At 38.1% G+C, this 21,162-nt stretch overlaps 1 protein-coding gene across 16 annotated transcripts in view; it reads left to right on the top strand.

Annotated features, from left to right (window-relative positions):
* The window catches only part of LMNTD1 (lamin tail domain containing 1), a 458,342-nt gene that overhangs the window by 332,284 nt on the left and 104,896 nt on the right, over window positions 1-21,162 (top strand). For 11 of the 16 annotated variants that reach the window (XR_010835782.1, XM_067008917.1, XM_067008919.1 and 8 more), the window contains 2 exons: window positions 816-952; window positions 17,994-18,112. The exons of 2 other annotated variants lie outside the window; for them this stretch is intronic. Coding sequence is in view for 12 of the 14 variants with exons in the window: in XM_067008917.1 (XP_066865018.1) it covers window positions 947-952; window positions 17,994-18,112 (125 nt within the window). In the remaining 2 variants the exon portion in view is untranslated. Of the gene's footprint in view, window positions 1-815; window positions 953-17,993; window positions 18,113-20,740; window positions 20,770-21,162 lie in introns of those variants that run through there. 3 more of the 16 variants (XM_067008922.1, XM_067008925.1, XM_067008921.1) reach the window with 3 other exon arrangements.

Here is a 21,162-nt window from a genome sequence, read left to right as displayed (position 1 = left end):
TGGCTAGAGATGATGGTGGAGAGTCATTTAGGCCAAATCATGAACTAAGCTAAAGATTTTTCACTTTCTTCCCTGGGCATCAGAGAACATTTACATCTCTGCTTCAGACAGTTTTGGTGATATTGTAGAGCATACACTAGAGGGAGACCATTTAGAGGCTATTTCAATAGTTGAGGAGAAATAGGATGTGAGTCTATAATGGTATTGTTGCAAAGAGAAGGGGATGGCGTCAAGAGACATTTTTGACTATCTGTAATGGCTGATTGAGTATATTGAGGTGGAGAAGAAATAATGAAGGAGTCCAAAGCACTTGGCTTGAGCAACGTTATTGATTTTACTTGAGATAGTGCAGGCAGATGGAGATAATATCGCCAGTATGTTTGGAAAGTGAGCAAGATAATTATCTTGGTTCTGTACATAGCGTGTCATGCGGAACACCCAGATGGTGAAATGAAATAGGCAATTGGAAATACAGATGACGGACAGTACCTGTTCAATACCATATAGATGGATATCCATATATATCCATATATATATATGCATATGCATATTTTTTTAACTTAATAGACAACTCACAGCCTAAGGAGGAAACACTTTAAAACTAAGATATGTAGTTTTATGGTTTGAGTCAATTTATAAATCACCTATCATAATTTATAAATATCAAAATTATTCAAAAACTAAGTTTGGCTTATTTGGATATCTCATTGAGCTAACAAGTCCAAGGTTAGATCTTGATTGCCTTACAAGTGAGTTTGATTAGCAAATATTCCTGAGACAGGTCTTTGAAAAGTCTTTTTATTATTTTGCTCTAGTGAATTTCAAGATTGCGTGTTGTCGTATAGTAACAGATGGCACATAAAACTCCAGTACTGACTCAGCAAATGACAACCACGGGAATTGCTCAATATTGATGCATGGTCTGAATCAGCTCTAGTCTACTCCAATGGTGGTGAGTCTTCATTGGAATATTAAACAGCTTCCTCCTTTACATGGTTTGGCATTAAACCAAGTCACATATACATGTAATATGTTGAGTGATCAGCATTTCTAGTCATACGGAAAGCATGTTCTATTTGTATTCGGTTACCTGTCCTCATGAGGCTCCCCAAGGAAAACAACTACAGAGTTGAGTAGTTTGTTTATGGCACATTCTCACCTACCAGTGTCACTGCTTTCCCAACCTTTAGGCACCTAAGGCCTCAAACTTACTGTGCTTGTCCAAAGGCAAGTATTTCACTCAAACCTGCCCTTTCCATGTGCCTGGACCACCTTTCCTCATCCTCTCTGGTGTCATTTAAACTCCCATTTAAGGAAGCATCATGTCTTAGGGATTTAGGTTTATTCACAGTAGTACAAAAATGATCAGCTAATCTTCCCAGAGTGTGTGTGTGTGTGTGTGTGTGTATGTGTACATGCACACATGTACACAGGTGTGGCCCATGACGTAAAATGTCTGCTGGCATAAATGACCTGCTTCCTGTTGTGCTCTGTGAGATGGGGGAAGGAAAAAAACTAAGCAGGTGGACAGTCAGGCAGGTGAACAAAGCAAGAAGCCTCTCAGCGGAGTGAAGTTGAGGCCCTAGTGTGTAGAAGGAGTAAGTCCATTGGGACTAGAGAATGGGTTCTCACCATCCCCTCCCCAACTCCAAATAGTCTCCCACCATGGGCTTTATAAGACAGGACAATGAGACCAGCACAGACCCTGAAATGCCCTACCCTCTCAGAATCTATTTTCTGAACGCAGGGGTACTTCCTACTGGGTCTCTGGAAGAGAAGCAACTGGTCCCGGTCAAAATGTCAAAGAAAGAGAGGTTTGGTTTTACTTTCTCTCCCCTTTACTGAGTTATTTGCAGACCTTCTCAATACTTAATGGAAACAATGTATTACATCAATTCTACGATGATATTTTTTCACAATTTAACTCCTCTGAAATTGAGATGCTTCGTATGATCAATGGCAATCTATGACATTGGTGTTGCCTGGATTGAATTTCTTATATAAACATTTATTTCCAACAGTTACCTAGGGCCACTACCAACCTGAGACCACTTTAAATTAAATTATCTTCCTGAGTTTTTTTTTTACAATACATTGGTGGTATGAATGCAGACCTCATACCTACGTGAGTAATGGCTGTGGTTCAAAATCTCAGGGGAGAGTTTTCTTTTCTCTCTTACCAGGCTAAGGTTGAAAAAATTCAAGTTGTCCCTTGGGGATCCTGGCTTTATGCCAGGGTCTTTTATTAGATTCGCTATCTTGGATTTTTTTCTTGGTGGTAGATAAAATAATGGTATATCTTATAGCCAAAAGAATTGAAGAAATTTGATATTGGAATTGAAAAGGTTCACCAGGGACAAACATTCTTCCCAGTTTCTGACTCCTGAGCAGCAACACTGCCTTCTTCAGGTCTTCACTTGCCTTTCAGAGCCTGCCAACACCTCTTTCTTACCCAGAAAGAACTGGGTAATCACCCTCCAGATGAATGATTCACTGTGCAATTTGTAGGTATAATGGGATTTGTTCATTTGTAATTTCATCAAGATGTAATTTGTGAGTAAAGATTGTGATAAAGCTATAATTACCACTGCGGTGAATCCGTTCATTGCTTTTGCAGATACTTATAGGGTATCTATTCTGTTCACTGGAGAAGGAGCAAAGATGCCCAAGAAATGGCCCCTGACCTCGGGGAGCTTAGAGTCTATTATAATTGGATAAGGCATGTGCTAAACAACTGTAATATAATGTAATGTATGTAATGTAATGTAATGTAGAATGTGATAATGCCATGGGAAAGAAATGGAAAACCTATCCCATGGATATTCAGGAGAGAAAGAAATCATCTTTAGTTTGGGAGAATCAAAAATACTTTATGGGGCTTCCCTGGTGGCGCAGTGGTTGGGAGTCCGCCTGCCGATGCAGGAGACACGGGTTCGTGCCCCGGTCCGGGAAGATCCCACGTGCCGCGGAGCGGCTGGGCCCGTGAGCCATGGCCGCTGAGCCTGCGCGTCCGGAGCCTGTGCTCCGCAATGGGAGAGGCCACAACAGTGAGAGGCCCGCGTACCGCAAAAATAAATAAATAAAGCAAATGAACAAAACTAATGCAAAGGTAGAAAATTATATACATCCAAATCCCTACAGCAGGGCTTCCCAGGCCGCACGGTGGTTGAGAGTCCGCCTGCCGATGCAGGGGACACGGGTTCGTGCCCCGGTCCGGGAAGATCCCACGTGCCGCGGAGCGGCTGGGCCCGTGAGCCATGGCCGCTGAGCCTGCGCGTCTGGAGCCTGTGCTCCGCGACGGGAGAGGCCACAGCAGTGAGAGGCCCGCATACCGAAAAAAAAAAAAAAAAAATACTTTATGGAAGATATGGGTAATAAATATGAAGAATAAAAATAATAATGATTGCCATTTAAAATGCTTTACTTACATTATTTTATGTAGTCCTCTATGAAATAGATGTTAATTCCGTTTAACAGCTGAGAAAACTAGTTTTGAAGACTGAATAGCTTTTTAGAGGCAGAACAGTGTTGGGAAGGTGATGTTTATCAGTGGGAATAGTCAGAACAAAGGCATGAACGTGGGAAAGCCAGGGGCACATACAAAGATACTACATAGATCAATTTGATTGGAGCATCCGAGGAGTAAAGGCAAGTGATCAGAGAGATAAAACTGAGTATTTTGTTTTAGCTGGGTAATGGAGGAAACGATGAGAGTTGTCATGGAGATAGAATAAACTAAACTGATAGATGATTTATTGAATTCAACAAAGGAGGAATATTTATCAAAGATGAGGAAGTGATTCAGAAATTGAGTGTCTGGGTGAAAGTAGTACTAGGGGAAGAAATAGTGAGCACAAGAGAATACGGGACATCAAGGTCCTGTCCTAATGAGCTCAATTATAAATGTCCTAATACTGTCTGTGCCAATAGAGTAAGAGCTTAGGGGGAAGGGCCAAGCAAGGTGTGGGATGTGATCAGTGGTGGTAGGGTTTATAAAGACCTGAACATCAAGGCTAATGTCCATGGAAGGATAATCTTAACCAGAGTGCTTCAAACTCAAATCCGGTTCAGGGAGGTGCCATGTTGTACCAAAAGTGATCCTCATAGCATGGACCTTGGTGACTCATGAAGTAGGTGAAGACTGACTCTCATCAGGGAAGAATTTCAGTGCCCAATGAGAGAAGCTGAGAGCAAAACTGAGCCGCTAGGAAAAGGACTGATTTATGCTAAAAGGGTTGACTAAAGCCACTTCTGCCCCACTTCTAGTTACCAATTTCCTAGTGTAGAAGGTTGACCTTTAACAAGGATACTCTGCATTCTAACATCTGGTAAACTGGCATAAAAATTGGACATCAGAGACCTAAGCAGAAGGGCCAGCCAAAAAGCCTTCTGGCTGGGGCTTGTGGTCTTTCAATGAAAGACTGAAATGTTATGCTCTCCACCTATTTATGGATCTGTTAATTTCAAAGCATCCTGACCTCAGGCACGAGGAAGTCAAGAATTACCTTATTTCTAGACCTTGTTTGTTCACAGGGAAGGTAGCTGGTATCTCCTGCCAGCCTGAGTTCTCATTAATTCTAGGACTGGGTTGAGCTCTATTTCCGTCAGGGAGGTCCTTAACAATTAGGGACAACTGAGTAGGATTGGAAAAATCTGAAACTTGCAGTAGGCAGTTGAAACTGCTGGATTAGTTTAAGAGGAGAGCATAAACTAGAGATTTTAGAGTCATAAAGATACAATGGTTGCGGGTATATTAAAAAAAGGTGAAATTGTTGAAGGAAATAGGAAAGGGAAAAAGCAAAGAGAGGGAGGGCCAAAGACTGACACAAGGGGATCCCCTGAACTTGGAGAAAAAGGGGAGGAAGGAGAGTTGGACAAGAATTTGGAGGAAAAGAGGCCAAGAGAGAATGACATCATATAGAAACAGAGCAGGATTAAAGCCATTAGATGGGTCTACTAGGAGGTCATTGTGATCCCTAAGAGCAGGCATGATTTATCCATGAGGGAACAGATCATATCACAGTGGATTTAACGTGAGTAAGCAGTAAGGAAATGAAAGCAGTATAGCTTTTTCCCCCCAGAGATATTTGGCTGTGGAAGGAAAGAGGGAGGGAGGGAGGGAAGGAGAAATATGTTAGCATAGTAGCTCAGAGATGAGAGAAGTTTTTCTTTTTGATTTTCAAATCTTTGAAATTTTGTCTTTGAAAATAATTTTCTCGAATTTTCATTGTCTTACTGCTTCTATTTCATGCCATGGGATTAGATTCATAGGGTCCTGGATTCAGTCCCTGCTGCCATGTACTAGCTTTACCTTTTCCATTAAGCACAAGCTGTATGATTTTGACAAGTTACTTAATCATACATGTTTCATGTGCAGATGAACCATTTCACTTTGTTTACTTTGTGATCTTCTTCCCAGGAGAAGATCTGAATAAATCAGTTGTCATCATTCAGTGCAGAACAATACTTCTGCCCACCAAATGGCCCACCAAAACCTTCTCAGAGGTGCTAAAATATGTGTACAAGGTTTTTACAAGATAAATGATGATGAATCTAGAATAGTAATACCACCTTATACCTGTATTATTCTTTAAACATTTACAAAGACCTTTCACAGGCATTTTCTTATTAAATTTGCATAACACACTGTGAAAGCAGGAGAAGAGTGAAGTAGCCATAAAAAAGCTAGATAATGAGAGGCCAAATAAAAATTGCCAATTAACAAAATCAATTTGAATCTCATCTTAAATTTGTCATGGAACATACAGGCTATAGGACCAGCTCTTTTGTCTAAGTACAACACTAAAGAGAATATTTCTTTTATTGACTGAAGACACCAATATAGTAAATAGATGAACTAAAAGGCATAGAAATATTTTATTTAAACAATATGAGGATAAGGATTTAGTAAGGGCTACCCAGGTAATTTGGACTAATTCTCCTACTGAAAACAAATAGAAAAGCTGGGAAAATGTAACAGAACTAAAGACACCAGAAAACTATCAAGTCAGTCAAGCATCATGATTCCAAGATCCAGAAGAATGAAAAGACCCAGAAAGATAACCCATCTTTACAGCCATATTTGCCCTAAATTTGTCAGGTTATTTAGGAAGAATTGGTTGAGAGAATGAACAGAGATTTTACAGATTTATGGACATGGAGGACAAAAGTTGAAGTTCAAGGTCCAACAAAGAGTAGAAGCACTGGTAACACCTCCCTCCAGACTTCTGGTTGGAACCTTGAAAGTCAAACCATTGGAACCTTAAAAGTTAAACCCTAGGAGTAAGAATAAACAAGACATAGATTGGCCTTCACAGAAACTGAAACCCAGCTTCAAATTGTCTTAAACCCTGACTGAATTGATTTAGTTAATATGGACTTTCTAGTGTCCCTAGCTGCCTAATAGATACTCTCTAAAGGAATGTATCACTTTAGGCCTAAATTACATCTATAATTTTTTCATAAACTATGTTTGTTACTCAATCAAGAATACTCAAGGGCTTCCGTGGTGGCACAGTGGTTAAGAGTCCGTCTGCCAATGCAGGGGACACGGGTTTGAGCCCTAGTTCAGGAAGATCCCACATGCCGCGGAGCAAGTAAGCCCACGAGCCACAACTACTGAGCCTGAGCTCTAGAGCCCACAAACCACAACTACTGAGCCAATGTGCCACAACTACTGAAGCCTGCGTGCCTAGAGCCCATGCTCCACAATAAGAGAAGCCACTGCAATGAGAAGACCACGCACCACAACGAAGAGTAGCCCCCGCTTGCCACAGCTAGAAAAAGCCTGTGTGCAGCAATGAAGACCCAGTGCAGCCAAAAATAAATAAATAAAATAAATAAATTTATTTTTTAAAAAAAGAATACTAAAAAATACGAGGAAATAAGACAGGTGCCTGAACACAGACAGAAATAATAGATATGAGGAACTTATACTACTCAAAAGCAAAAATATATATATAAAATAATCTGGTAAAAAAAAAAATGGGCAAAGGAATAAACATTTTCCCAAAGAAGACATACAGATGGCCAATAGGTACATGAAGAGGTGCTCAACATTACTAATTATCAGACAAATACAAATCAAAATCACAATGAGATGTCACCTCACACCTGCTAGGATGACTTTCATCAAAAAGACAGCAATAACAAGTGTTGGTGAAGATGTAGGGAAAAGGGAATCCTTGTGCACTGTTGGTAGAAATGTAAAATGCAGACAAAATTTGCAAAAAAAATGATGAATTTTCATATACTTCTCTCTGTAATTTTTATAATCAGTAGGGAGAATCAGTAAGGATAAAAATAATTTGAATAGCACAATTATTGCAATTAGTCTAATTGAGACATATAAAACACTATACTCAGCAAATTCAAAGTATGCACTCTTTTCAAAAATACAGAATCATTTTTACAAAAATGGACCATATGCTTGCCATGAGGTAAACTCAACAAAATTTCAAAGAGCTTAAATTATTCAGAGTATGTACTCTGACCACAGAGGAATTTAGTTAAAAACCACTAACAAAAAAATAATTTGAAAATCTTCATATGTTTGGAAATTAAGCAATAGCTATCTAAAAAATTATGTAAATTTAAAAAATATATTTAAAGAAATGATAATTAAAATACTACATAGTAAAATTTATGGAATAAAGCTAAAGCCATGCTTAGTGGGAAATGCCATTAAGCCTTAACTGCCTATATTAGAAAATAAAAATAGGCTGTAAAGTAATTATCTAAATAGCCATCTCAAGTATTCACAAAACTAATAGCAAACTGAACCCAAAGAAAGTTTTAGAACGTATAATAAAGAGGATCAAAAGCCAGTGCTTGGTTCTTTAAAAAGACTGATTAAATTAACAAAGGGGAAAATATATAGAAGAGGCAAATAACCAATATCAGTAATGAAAAGGGAGATAACATTACAGATTCCTTTTGAAAAAATTTTAGTAAAAACACAGCCTACCAGAAATCAACAAAGAAGAAATAGAAAATATAATCAGTCCTAAAACTACTAAAGAAATTGAATTTTAAAACTGCCCAGAAAGTAAAGTCCAGAACCAGAATGTTTCACCAGTAAATTCTGCCCCAGATATAAGGATGTAATAAAGCCAATCTTGCACAATTTCTTCCAGATAATGGAAAAAGAGAAAACACTTACCAACTTGTTTTATGAAACCAGCATGATCTTTCGTTCTTTCTTTTTATTATTTTTTTTACGAGGTAATGGCTATAATTCCCTGTGCTATTCAATATATTTTTGTTGCTTATCTATTTTATACATAGCAGTTTTTATCTCTATATCCCATCCCCCTAACTTGCCCCTTCCTCTTCCCTCTCCCCACTGGTAACCACTAGTTTTTTTCCTATATCTGTGAGTCTGTTTTTTGTTATGCTACATACATTCATTTGTATTATTTTTTAGATTCCACATATAAGTAATATCATACAATATTTGTCCTTCTCTGTCTTATTTCACTAAGCACAATATTTTCCACATCCATCCATATTGCTGCAAATGACAGAATTTCATTTTTTTATGGCTGAGTAATATTCTATTGTGTATGTATACCACAACTTCTTTATCCATCCATCTGTTCCTGGACACTTGAGTTACTTCCATATCTTGGCTATTGTAAATAGTGCTGCTATGAACATTGGGGTGCATATATCCTTACAAATCAGTGTTTTCATTTTTTCCAGATATATACCCAGGAGCGGAATTGCTGGATCATATGGTAGTCCTATTTTTAGTTTTTTGACCATAACGTTTTCCACAGTGGATGCACCAATTTACATTCCCACCAACAGTGTACAAGTGTTCCCTTTTCTCCACATACTTCCCAACATTTCTTATCTGTAAACTTTTTGATGATAGCCATTCTTACAGGTGTGAGGCAATAGCTCATTGTTGATTTGATTTGCATTTCTCTAATAATTAGCAATGTTGAACATCTTTTCACGGGACTGTGAGCTATCTCTATGTGTTCTTTGGGAAAATATCTATTCAGGTCTTCTGCCCATTTCCTTATTGTGTTATTTGTTTTTTTGATATTGAATTGTATGAGCTGTTTATATATTTTGGATATTAACACCTTGTTGGCTGTCATTTGTGAATATTTTCTCCCATTCTGTAGGTTGTATTTTCATTTTGTTGATGGCTTCCTTTGCTGTGCAAAAGCTTTTAAGTTTAATTAGGTTCCATTTATTTATTTTTGCTTTTATTTCAGAGCCCAGCATAATCTTCATACCAAAACCTGACAAGAATATTACCAGAAAGCAAGATTAGAGATAATCCATTCTTTCCAAATTGATCTGTAGATTCAGTGCAATCCCAAACAAAATCTAAGCTGGTATTTTTTTTTTTAATTGACAAGATGATTCTAAAAATTCACATGGAAATCAAAGAACCTAGAATAGTCATGATAGTATTGAACAAATTTTTTGAAAGACCTATATAGTATACTATAAAATTACCCTAATTAAGACAGTACAGTAATGGCATAAGGATAGACAAATAAATTAATAGAACAGAATAGAGACCCAAACACATATGGCCACATGATTTACAACTGAGGTACTATTGTCTTTCAATGGGAGGAATGCTGTCTTCTCGGTAAAGAGTGCAGGGTCTACTAGATAACTCTGCGAAAAAAAGAACTAAACCTTGAATCCTTCTGTGTATTATACACAATAATTAATTTAAGGTGGTTCATAAATATTAAAGGTACAAAAGTAAAACTTCCAGGAGAAAAAATAGTCTCATAGGTCCATGGCCTCAATTTAAATAAATATTTTTAAATAGGACACAAAGTCATTAAGAGAAAAGATTGATAAATTGGACTTCATTAAAATCAAGAATCTCTACTCATAAAATGCACCTTTCAGAGAGTAAAAAGACAAATTACAATCTGAGAGAATATATTTGTAATACATAAATCCAGCAAAGAACTTTGATCTGGATTAAATAAAGAACTCTTATAAATCCAAAAACAAAAAGAAAAGAAAACACTCTTACATACAAATAGAAGCAAGAAACTCCTGAAATATCCAGTAATTAATATAATTATTGAGCCATTAGGAACAAGTAAATGGCTAGATAATGCATACTGAGAATGTATTCTACTCCCTGGCCTGGTTCGCAGCCCTCCCTGATCTGGTCTCCCCTATCTATCTGACTCAACCTAGGACTGCACACCCAGGCCATCTCTCTGCCTCAGTCGTTAATATGCCTACCCTATGTCTACCCCTGGATTTTGATGCTCACCAGAAAAGTACATTCAGCACTGTCTAGTCACAACAGACAATTAATACGTATTCGTTGAGTGAACACATGCATGAAAATATAAGATAATAAATGCCTCCCTTCCTGTTCTCTGCTTTTCCAAATCCTATCTATCCTTTGAGGTCCACACATATCTCATCTCTTCTGTGAAGTCTTTTCTAACCACAACAGCAAAAGTACTAATTCTTCCCTGAGTTCTTCTAGTTCTTAACAGAACTGTCCTTTGATTTTTATCACATTCTGTCATGCATTATTTTTTCATATTCACACATACTACTGTCCCATTAAAAGAATAAATTTCAGAAGAGCAAGGAACATGGCTGTCACCTATTTATATCATTGTAGAGTGAGTATCTGTCCAATAGTCTTTTAAACAGTGGTGCTCTGTATTTTTCAGGGAGTGATGGAGTATAATGATGAAGAATACAATCTCTAAAGTCAGACAGACCTGAACTCTGGCCCTGGTTCTGCCACTTCATAGCTGTGTGACTCTGGGCAATTATCTGACTGCTATTAAGTGTCAGTTTCATCATCTGTGAAAGACGGATAATTACGCATCCTTAAAAGACTGAAATGAAATACTATACATAGAGTACTTAACACAAATAGGAAATATATGTTAAATGACAGCTAGTAGTAGTAGTAGTATTCACTGTTGATTATGGCTCTGAATTGTAAAAGCATTTACTCAGAAAATAAGGGAGAAACAAACATGAACACAGAACAATAACAACAAAACTAAGGATAATAGAACAGCCAATGAAAATTTCCAGTGTCTAAAAACGTCCAGCTTGTCTTTCTTCTACTACAGACTAATCTACATGTGGCCAAAGGTTAGAGAGTTCCATCCCCTCACACTGCATGAATTTTCTCATTCCATCTCAGATGTCTGGTTTCTCACCTCTTTCTAACATGCAGGGTCTCAAACAAATGACACAGGATAATTTCAGACACAGTATTATCCACCCTGATAATTTATTTGCTGTTCCTAGTGAAGGTTAGAGGTGTGTCCTTTTCTTGCCAAAGACATAACGTGAACCTCGGGGTCCTTAATATCCTTAGGAGCCTTTCAATTTCTTCTGTTCTCTCATTTGCACATGAGGAGAAAAGCTGCTAACCAGCTTAAATTTAATTTACCAGTTTAAATTTGCTTGTACTTCCAACTGTCGAGAGAATAATGAAAGCAGCTTCATTTATGTAGACAGGACTATCAGGGGGTTTCTCAAGAGTAACGAATCCACCCTTAGTGAACTGTACCCCTCATTGCCACCTGTTGCCATCATCAGTCACGAATAATGCTGACAGTAGCTACAACTGATCAAATTTGATACACGTGCCCTAACCAGGGAAGGAGGGTTTAGGCAGGGTTGAGGCCCCTCCTTGCCTGGGTGTGCTTCCACAGTGAGCTGGGCCAGGCTCCATCCGGTCTTATATTTGCACATAATGCCATGGGTAGGGCTCATATTCAGGCTTCTAATAACTCTCTTTCATACTCCTTTAATTCACTGCTGCTCGTACTTGTTCCCGCAGGGCACTAGTGTTCCATAAGCTGTAGAGAGGGAGTGTTTGACTGTAATATTGCATAATGATCGCCTTTACCCTGTGTGCAAAAGAAAAAAAGTGAATGGTTCGCATGTTCTCAATTGAAATTGTTCTCCAATTCTTTTTTACAAGTCTTTGGCTCCAGACACCACTTTTTTGCTTAAGGTTGCCAGTCGATGAGAGAAGAAAATGAAACTGCAAATTCATATCAATAGGAAAACTCAAAACCAATAGTGTATTCTTGGATCAACGGTTTGTTGGGTGTTTTATTTTGTTTTAAAACGTGTGAGCCGGTGGTTATGAGTCTACGTGGTATCCAAATAATATGAAGTGCATTTCTTGTTGCTAGTAAAACTATATGAGAATGGTGTGTAGATGAAGTAAAAAATATATTGATTTGTATTTTAAAAAATAGTTTACAAGAAAATGGTGTTCTGCAAATAAGAGCGTATGTTCTGGATCTCTGCCTTTCTGGAAAAGTCTGAGATGCCCTGTCTTAGAATAAGTACTTTATTCCTCTAAAGAGCTTGTGTAGAAATGATTCGTGGATAAAGGCTGAGCCTCAATACATGTACCCTGTGTGTGAAGTAACCATGCAGTTATTTATGAACCACTGCTGAAACTGGTACGAATGTCTGAGGATTCAAACCACTGTTTGATGTTTAGTATCACGTATGCAAATATTCTTAGTGCTGTTTGGCAATAGAATTTTGTGATTGGGAAGGGCCATGAAGGTATTTGAGCAAGCGATCTGAAACTCGAAACTCCCAATATGTGGTCCTTTATCCTCTCTGTGAACACCTCCTGTAGGACCTTCACATGACCCTGACGTCAAGGTGAAATAATAGCATCTCTGTTCAAGGCTGTGTTATTTACATGTGGTTCTGTGTGAAGGAAATGAAGAAACAGTATATTTTTAGACTAGTAAGATGCTTTACAATAGGAATTTATACTATAATATGGGTGCAAATGTGAAACTGTATTCCTATATATACAAACTCTTTGAATCTTAGTGGAACATGTCATGTTTTAAATTGTAATCTTCAATTGCATATTACTCAGTTTGGAAATTTCCACCCATGGCCTGAGAGAGGAAGAAAATTCTCTTTATATATACAACCTTCATTCACACAAGACATTTTATTTATATTACTGATTTAATAAAAAAATCCCCTACTGTGCAAATGTTCTCCATATGTGGAGACAGAGGACCAGGATGCATAAAGCCAGTTCTTTGTGTTTTTCAACTTTAAAAAAATTATGGACATATAATATTTTGGGGTTTTTTTTGATTACTTAATATGGTGGTATTTTGCCACTTTTAATTTTTTCTTAATCAAGGTAAAAGCTCATAATATAAAACTCAGTTTTCATCATCTTATTTTGCCCTATATCTACTCTATGGGGCTTCAATTACTTATGCAAAATTCTGGTGCTGGGATTCCCTGGTGGCGCAGTGGTTGAGAGTCCGCCTGACGATACAGGGGACCACGGGTTCGTGCCCTGGTCCGGGAGGATCCCACGTGCCGCGGAGCAGCTGGGCTGGTGAGCACGGCCGCTGCGCCTGCGCGTCCGGAGCCTGCGCGTCCGGAGCCTGCGCTCCGCAGCGGAAGAGGCCATGATGGTGAGAGGCCCGCGTACCGCAAAGAAAAAAAAAAAAAAAAAAAAGGTGAGTTTAGGAGTTTAGGGGCTTCTCTGGTGGCGCAGTGGTTGAGAGTCCGCCTGCCGATGCTGGGGACGCGGGTTCGTGCCCTGGTCCGGGAAGATCCCACATGCCGCGGAGCGGCTGGGCCCGTGAGCCATGGCCGCTGAGCCTGCGCGTCCGGAGCCTGTGCTCCGCAGCGGGAGAGGCCGCGATGGTGAGAGGCCCGCGTACGGCAAAGAAAAAAAAAAAAAAAAAAGGTGAGTTTAGGGGCTTCCCTGGTGGCGCAGTGGTTGAGAGTCCGCCTGCCGACGCAGGGGACACGGGTTCGTGCCCCAGTCCGGGAAGATCCCACATGCCGCGGAGCCTGCGCGTCCGGAGCCTGTGCTCCGCAGCGGGAGAGGCCGCGGCGGTGAGAGGCCCGCGTACCGCAAAAAAAAAAAAAAATTCTGGTGTTTTCCCAATAGAGGATAAGGCCAAAGAGAAATGACACAGAGTCCGGAAGTTGGGAGAGAGTGATTTGAGACCAGTGCAAAGAGAAAGATCGGGACAAAGCTGGTAGGGGAGTTAAACGGTTAGGCAGTTACCATGGAAGGAGTTAGGAAGACACTGGACAGGAATTACAGCAGAGAAACGGGGTATAGTGAAGGGGATTTTGGTAACAAATGGATGTGAGACCAAATCTCGGCGCTGCCGTCTATTGACCATATAACCTTGGAAGAGGTATTCATCTCTCTGAACTTCCACTTCCTCACTGACTCCCATCTTCCAGAGCTGTGGTGAAAGAACCTGTGTGAATGCTACTGAACCTCATAAACAGTAAGTGTTTCTGCTTTTCCCTTTCAGCTCTATCTTGACTCTGTCCTTCCTGAATTAGAGACAGCCTTGAAGATGATGCTATCAATGTGTGGAATCTACACATCCCCAAATGATCCTCCGTTTTTACAACAGAGAATTTCAAACATTTATAGAAAAAATAAACATGACGTATAACAAACCTCCAGTACCCATTACCTAGCTTCAACTACTACAAGTCACTTCCATCATTTTCATCCACAACTCCATCCACTCCCTACCTCTGTATTATTTTGAAGCAAATCTAGACATCATATCATTTTATCTCTAAATGTTTCAGTATGTATTTCTAAACAACAAGGAATCTTGTTTAAAAAATACAATCATAATACCGTAATACACCTTAAATATTTAACATTTATTCCTTAATATCATTAAATATCCAGAGTACTTAAATTTCCAATGTCATGCATTTTTTACAGTTTGCTTGAATTAGGTTACAAATTATACCCACAAATTACAAAGGGTGTCTTTTAAATCTCTTTATCTATTAGCTAACGTGCTCTTCTGTTCTCTGTATTTTATGTAAGTTAGAGGATTCATCAGATTCAGGTTGATTTTGTTATTGTTGCTACGGTTATTACCTATATCAGATAAGTTATAACAGCCACATGAATACACCAAGTGGTATTGCCATTGATGATGTAATTTTTCCAAACTGATGAACAATTCTTGGAAAAGGACTGAACAAACCAATCTATAATCTTCCCTCAATGTAAGTAATTGTGTACAAAATAATTAAAAGTGTACAAAAATACTTTGCATTTATATGTAATATGGAGCTAGGCTTTAGGCTCAAATAATTATAAGCTTTTTCATCTACATGAATGTCTGGCAAGTCATGTGGTACCTGGGAAAATTCTTTGCCAAGTAGGATTATCTGTCACATTTAAGAAAATCTGGCATTTCTGGATCCTGTCCACTAAATGCCAGTAGCACCCCACCAAATCTTTATGACTACTATTAATGTCCCCTCATATTTACAAAATTCCCCCTATGATTCACTTCAACTCCTCTTGAAAACCACTGGCTTAGTTTGAGAAGCAGTAAAAGAGGAAATTGATTTTAATTGCATGTATTCTCTAATTTGGGGAAGGGAAATAAGGAAAATATCTTGTGTGGGAAATAACTATTGAAACGTTCACAACTTCAAAGCTTTTCAAAGTTTTTCTCAGTTGACAGAATTTTGTTTCTCCAAACTAATTCTGGAAATTTTTGCTTTTACTTTGCTTTTACTTACTTTTTGCTGGAAAATATGGTTAGGTGCTCTGATAAAACAAATGAGGTCATAATGACATCATGCTAACATATGTGGTTCAAGTACAGAAATTTTTACAGCTAGGAAACCATCCAGACAGGTAGATTTAGGGAAACTGGGAGAGTGGCATGAAATAATAAATCCATTTTTAATTCTTTTCTAAGCATAAGTATAAATTTATAAATCTTTATGCTGTATTTATGCAATTGGCCTATAATGCTGATAAGGAATTTCTCTTTATCTCTGAGATGAAGAAAATAGTCAAATGTTTACTCTCCTCTCATTTACTTGCCTCATTATGTGATATACTTCTTGCCTTTCTCTTTTATCAAAAAAGTTACATTCTTCATTGTCCTTTGTATTTAAATACTGTTCATCATTCCAAGATGGAAGCCATTTTCCTTTTTTTAAGATATACATCTAGATATTTTATTTTATTTTATTTTAACATCTTTATTGGAGCATAATTGCTTTACAATGGTGTGTTAATTTCTGCTTTATAACAAAGTGAATCAGCCATACGCATACATACATTCCCATATCTCCTCCCTCTTGCGTCTCCCTCCCACCCTCCCTATCCCACCCCTCTAGGTGGTCACAAAGCACGAAGCTGATCTCCCTGTGCTACGTGGCTGTTTCTCACTAGCTATCAATTTTACATTTGGTAGTGTATATATGTCCATGCCACTCTCTCACTTCGTCCCAGCCTACCCATCCCCCTCCCCGTATCCTCAAGTCCATTCTCTACATCTATGTCTTTATTCCTGTCCTACCCCTAGGTTCTTCATAACCCTTTTTTTTTTTTTTGGTTTCCATATATATGTGTTAGCATATGGTATTTGTTTTTCTCTTTCTGACTTACTTCACTCTGTAATGCAGTCTCTAGGTCCATCCACCTCACTGCAAATAACTCAATTTTGTTTCTTTTTATGGCTGAGTAATATTCCATTGTATATATGTGCCACATCTTCTTTATCCATTCATCTGTCGATGGACATTTAGGTTGCTTCCATGTCCTGGCTATTGTAAATAGAGCTGCAATGAACATTGTGGTACATGACTCCTTTTGAATTATGGTTTTCTCAGGGTATATGCCCAGTAGTGGTATTGCTGTGTCATATGGTAGTTCTATTTTTAGTTTTTTGGAAGCCATTTTCTAATCTAAATTGGAAGATATTTTATAATTATTCCTTGAAGTGGGAATTATTTGTTCATAGTAACTTGCTGGTTCCTGGTACACAGTAGATGCTTATTTATTTATTTACTTATTTATTTATTTATTTTTGCGGTATGCGGGCCTCTCACTGTTGTGGCCTCTCCCACTGCGGAGCACAGGCTCCGGACACGCAGGCTCAGCGGCCATGGCTCATGGGCCCAGCCGCTCCGCGGCATGTGGGATCTTCCCGGACCGGGACACGAACCCGTGTCTGCTGCATCGGCAGGAGGACTCTCAACCACTGCGCCACCAGGGAAGCCCAGTAGATGCTTATTTAAATATTTATTGCATGAACTTACTCATCCAGTAATCATTATCATTCTATATCTTATTACTGTGTACAATCATTTACTTTCATATGGGTTAATTTTATTCCCATGCCATTATTATCATGACACATTGTGTGGATCTTTTACTCAAGATAGAATCTGAATTAAGTTATTTCTTCTAAATCACATTGCTGGTGTAACTAGAAGAATTTAGAACTCCTGGCTTTGATTTCACTGTTTCTACCAATAGGTTTCTTTTCACCTTAAAATATACAAGTTTCTGTTCCTGCTGCCTAGCTGTTGCCATGTGCTCAAAGAGCATTTGTCAAAACAAAACAAACACAAAGACAAAAAACAGTGATTAACTCCCCCAATATTTGCATACTAGCCTTAATCCTAAGAAATGCAAAATAGGATATCAAACATTTTGATGGCAAAGTTTGTCTGGTAGGATAAATGGCTCTCTTAAAAGCAAGTTACTGTTATTTGATGTCTGCAAACTGCAAAGCAGGTGCAGCATTAACATAGTAGTTGTTCAGAGACTGGAACTTTGTAACTATGGAGACATTACTTCACAGTGTTCTAACAGGCAGTGCTGGCCAGATGTGAAAGTTGTAATCATAAAGGTAGCTTTGCTGGGTTACTGCGCTGACTCTTGAGTTGCTTCCAGTGAGTGCTACACACCTTCATCTTGATTTGTTTAATATTTTTAGCCAATATCAGTATTAGCTATATCAGTATTGGCTATATCAGTGCTTACATATTCATACTAGAATCCTGGTTCTAGCCCCAGCTTGGTTAAGAAATCATGAAGTCTGGCAGGTGCTTTAAGGTAGTTAGATTAACAAGTGAGGTCACTCAAAAAAGAAAATCTGCCTTGAAGCTCAGCTCTATTCACTGACTAATGTCATGATTTGTTTTCCCAGAAAAGAAAAGAGACTTCTCTTCCAGCCAAGATGAAAGACACACAAGCCACTCAGGAAATTTCAGTGGTCCTGCAGAGTGAAGTCCATGAGCAGGAAGATAAAATGGAAAATCAAGCGCAGTAAGAAAGGCACAAATGAGTTTTAGAAGTTGAGGATGGAGTATTTCACCTCTTTGTTTCAAAACAGCTCATAAAAAGTTAGAACTAGAATTGAGTCTATAAATTTCCTAAAATTAATTAATGATAACATACAATTTCCCCAACCACTGTTTTATAAGGTTTAGTCTTTGAGTAATGTAAAAATTCACCTAGACAGATCTCCATCATATCAGACCTGGTTGAGATTCCAAAGCTCATATCTAGCATGTTAATTGTTTCTTTAAGGTAATTGGCACACCGTTTCTTTAAAACTACTTTATTAACCTGGGGACAGAGAACTGCTAGAGAATTTTGGTTTGGGAAATGTCTGTGAGGATGTTAAATATAAGCTACAACTCTCTTTTTACTACTAACGTAAATCATTCTATCAAATAAAACATTAGCATTGGCTTTCCAATGTTTTCTAGAAAATGATCTCTAATATTGAATATACACAGTTTAAGGCTAATGTTACTTTAGATCTAGATGCCCTGTGTTTACTGATCAGTTCAAGTCTATTTTTTTAAGTTTTTTTTATTACTTATCTGTTTTACACATATTAGTGTATACATGTCAATTCCAATCTCCCAATTCATCCCACCACCACCACAATCCCCCCCAGCTTTCCCCCCTGGGTGTCCATGCATTTGTTCTCTACATCTGTGTTTCTATTTCTGTCTTGCAAACCAGTTCATCTGTACCAATTTTCTAGATTCCACATATGTGCGTTAATATACGATATTTGTTTTTCTCTTTCTGACTTATTTCGCTCTATATGACAGTCTCTAGATCTATCCACGTCTCTACAAATGACTGAATTTCGTTCCTTTTTATGGCTGAGTAATATTCCATTGTATATATGTACCACATCTTCTTTATCCATCCGTCTGTCGATGGGCATTTAGGTTGTTTCCATGACCTAACTATTGTAAATAGTTGTGCATTGAACATTGGGGTGCATGTGTCTTTTGGAATTATGGTTTTCTCTGGGTATATGCCCAGTAGTGGGATTGCTGGGTCGTATGGTAATTATATTTTTAGTATTTTAAGGAACCTCCATACTGTTCTCCATAGTGGCTGTATCAGATTACATTCCCACCAACAGTGCAAGAGGGTTCCCTTTTCTCCACACCCTCTCCAGCATTTGCAGTTTGTAAATTTTCTGGTGATACCCATTCTAACAGGTGTGAGGTGATACCTCATTGTAGTTTTGATTGGCATTTCTCTAATAATTAGTGATGTTGAGCAGCTTTTCATGTGCCTATTGGCCATCTGTATGTCTTCTTTGGAGAAATGTCTATTTAGGCCTTCTGTCCATTTTTTGACTGGGTTGTTTGTTTTTTTTTTAATATTGGGCTCAATGAGCTGTTTATATATTTTGGAGATTAATCCTCTGTTGATACATTTGCAAATATCTTCTCCCACTCTGAGGGTTGGCTTTTCGTCTTATTTATAGTTTCCTTTGCTGTCCGAAAGCTTTTAAGTTTCATTAGGTCCCATTTGTTTATTTTTGTTTTTATTTCCATTACTCTAGGAGGTGGGTCAAAAAAGATCTTGCTGTAATTTATGTCAAAGAGTGTTCTTCCTATGTTGTCCTCTAAGAGTTTTATAGTGTCTGATCTTACATTTATGTCTTTAATCCATTTGGAGTTTATTTTGTGTATGGTGTTAGGGAGTGTTATAACTGCATTCTTTTACATGTAGCTGTCCAGTTTTCCCAGCACCACTTATTGAAGAGACCATCTTTTCTCCATTGTGTATCCTTGCCTCTTTGTCATAGATTAGTTAACCATAGGTGTGTGGGTTTATCTCTGGGATTTCTATCCTGTTCTGTTGATCTCTATTTCTGTTTTTCTGCCAGTACAATATTGTCTTGATTACTATAGCTTTGTAGTATAGTCTGAAGTCAGGGAGACTGATACTTCCAGCTCTATTTTTTTTTTTTTCTCAAGATTGCTTTAGCTGTTCGGGGTCTTTTGTGTCTAGAAGATGTTTTGTTCTAGTTCTGTAAAAAATGCCAGTAGTAGTTTGATAGGGATTGCATTGAATCTGTAGATTGCTTTGGGTAGTATAGTCATTTTCACAACATTGATTCTTCCAATCCACGAACATGGTATATCTCCATCTCTTTGTGTAATCCTTGGTTTTTTCATCAGTGTCTTATAATTTTCCAAGAACTGGTCTTTTACCACCTTAGGTAGGTTTATTCCTAGATATTTTATTCTTTTTGTAGCAATGGTGAATGGGATTGTTTCCTTAATTTCTCTTTCTGATCTTTCGTTTTTAGTGTATAGGAATGCAAGAGATTTCTGTGCATTAATTTTGTATCCTGCAACTTTACCAAATTCATTGATTAGCTCTAGTAGTTTTCTGGTGGCATCTTTAGGATTATCTATGTATAGTATCATGTCATCTGCAAACAGTGACAGTTTTACTTCTTCTTTTCCAACTTGTTTTCCTTTTATTTCTTTTTCTTCTCTGATTGCTGTGACTAGGACTTCCAAATCTATGTTGAATAATAGTGGTGAGAATGAACATCCTTGTCTTGTTCCTGATCCTAGAGGAAATGCTTTCAGTTTTTCACCATTGAGAAGGACGTTTGCTGTGGGTTTGTCATATACGGCCTTTATTATGTTGAGGTAGGTTCCCTCTATGCCCACTCTCTGGAGAGGTTTTATCATACATGGGTGTTGAATTTTGTCAAAAGCTTTTTCTGCATCTATTGAGATGATCATATGGTTTTTATTCTTTGATTTGTTAATATGGTATCACATCGATTGATCTGAGTATATTGAAGGATCCTTGCCTCCCTGGGATAAATCCCACTTGACCATGGTGTATGATCCTGTTAATGTGTCATTGAACTGTTTGCTACTATTTTCTGAGGATTTTTTCGTCTATATTCACCAGTTATATTGGTCTGTAATTATCTTTTTTTGTAATATCTTTGTCTGGTTTCGGTATCAAAGTGATAGTGGCCTTGTAGAATGAGTTTGGGAGTGTTCCTTCTTCTGCAAATTCTGGAAGAGTTT

This window comes from Kogia breviceps, chromosome 12, assembly GCF_026419965.1.
Source record: "Kogia breviceps isolate mKogBre1 chromosome 12, mKogBre1 haplotype 1, whole genome shotgun sequence".
Lineage (NCBI taxonomy): Eukaryota > Metazoa > Chordata > Mammalia > Artiodactyla > Physeteridae > Kogia > Kogia breviceps.
This window is presented reverse-complemented; position numbering and strand designations above follow the sequence as displayed.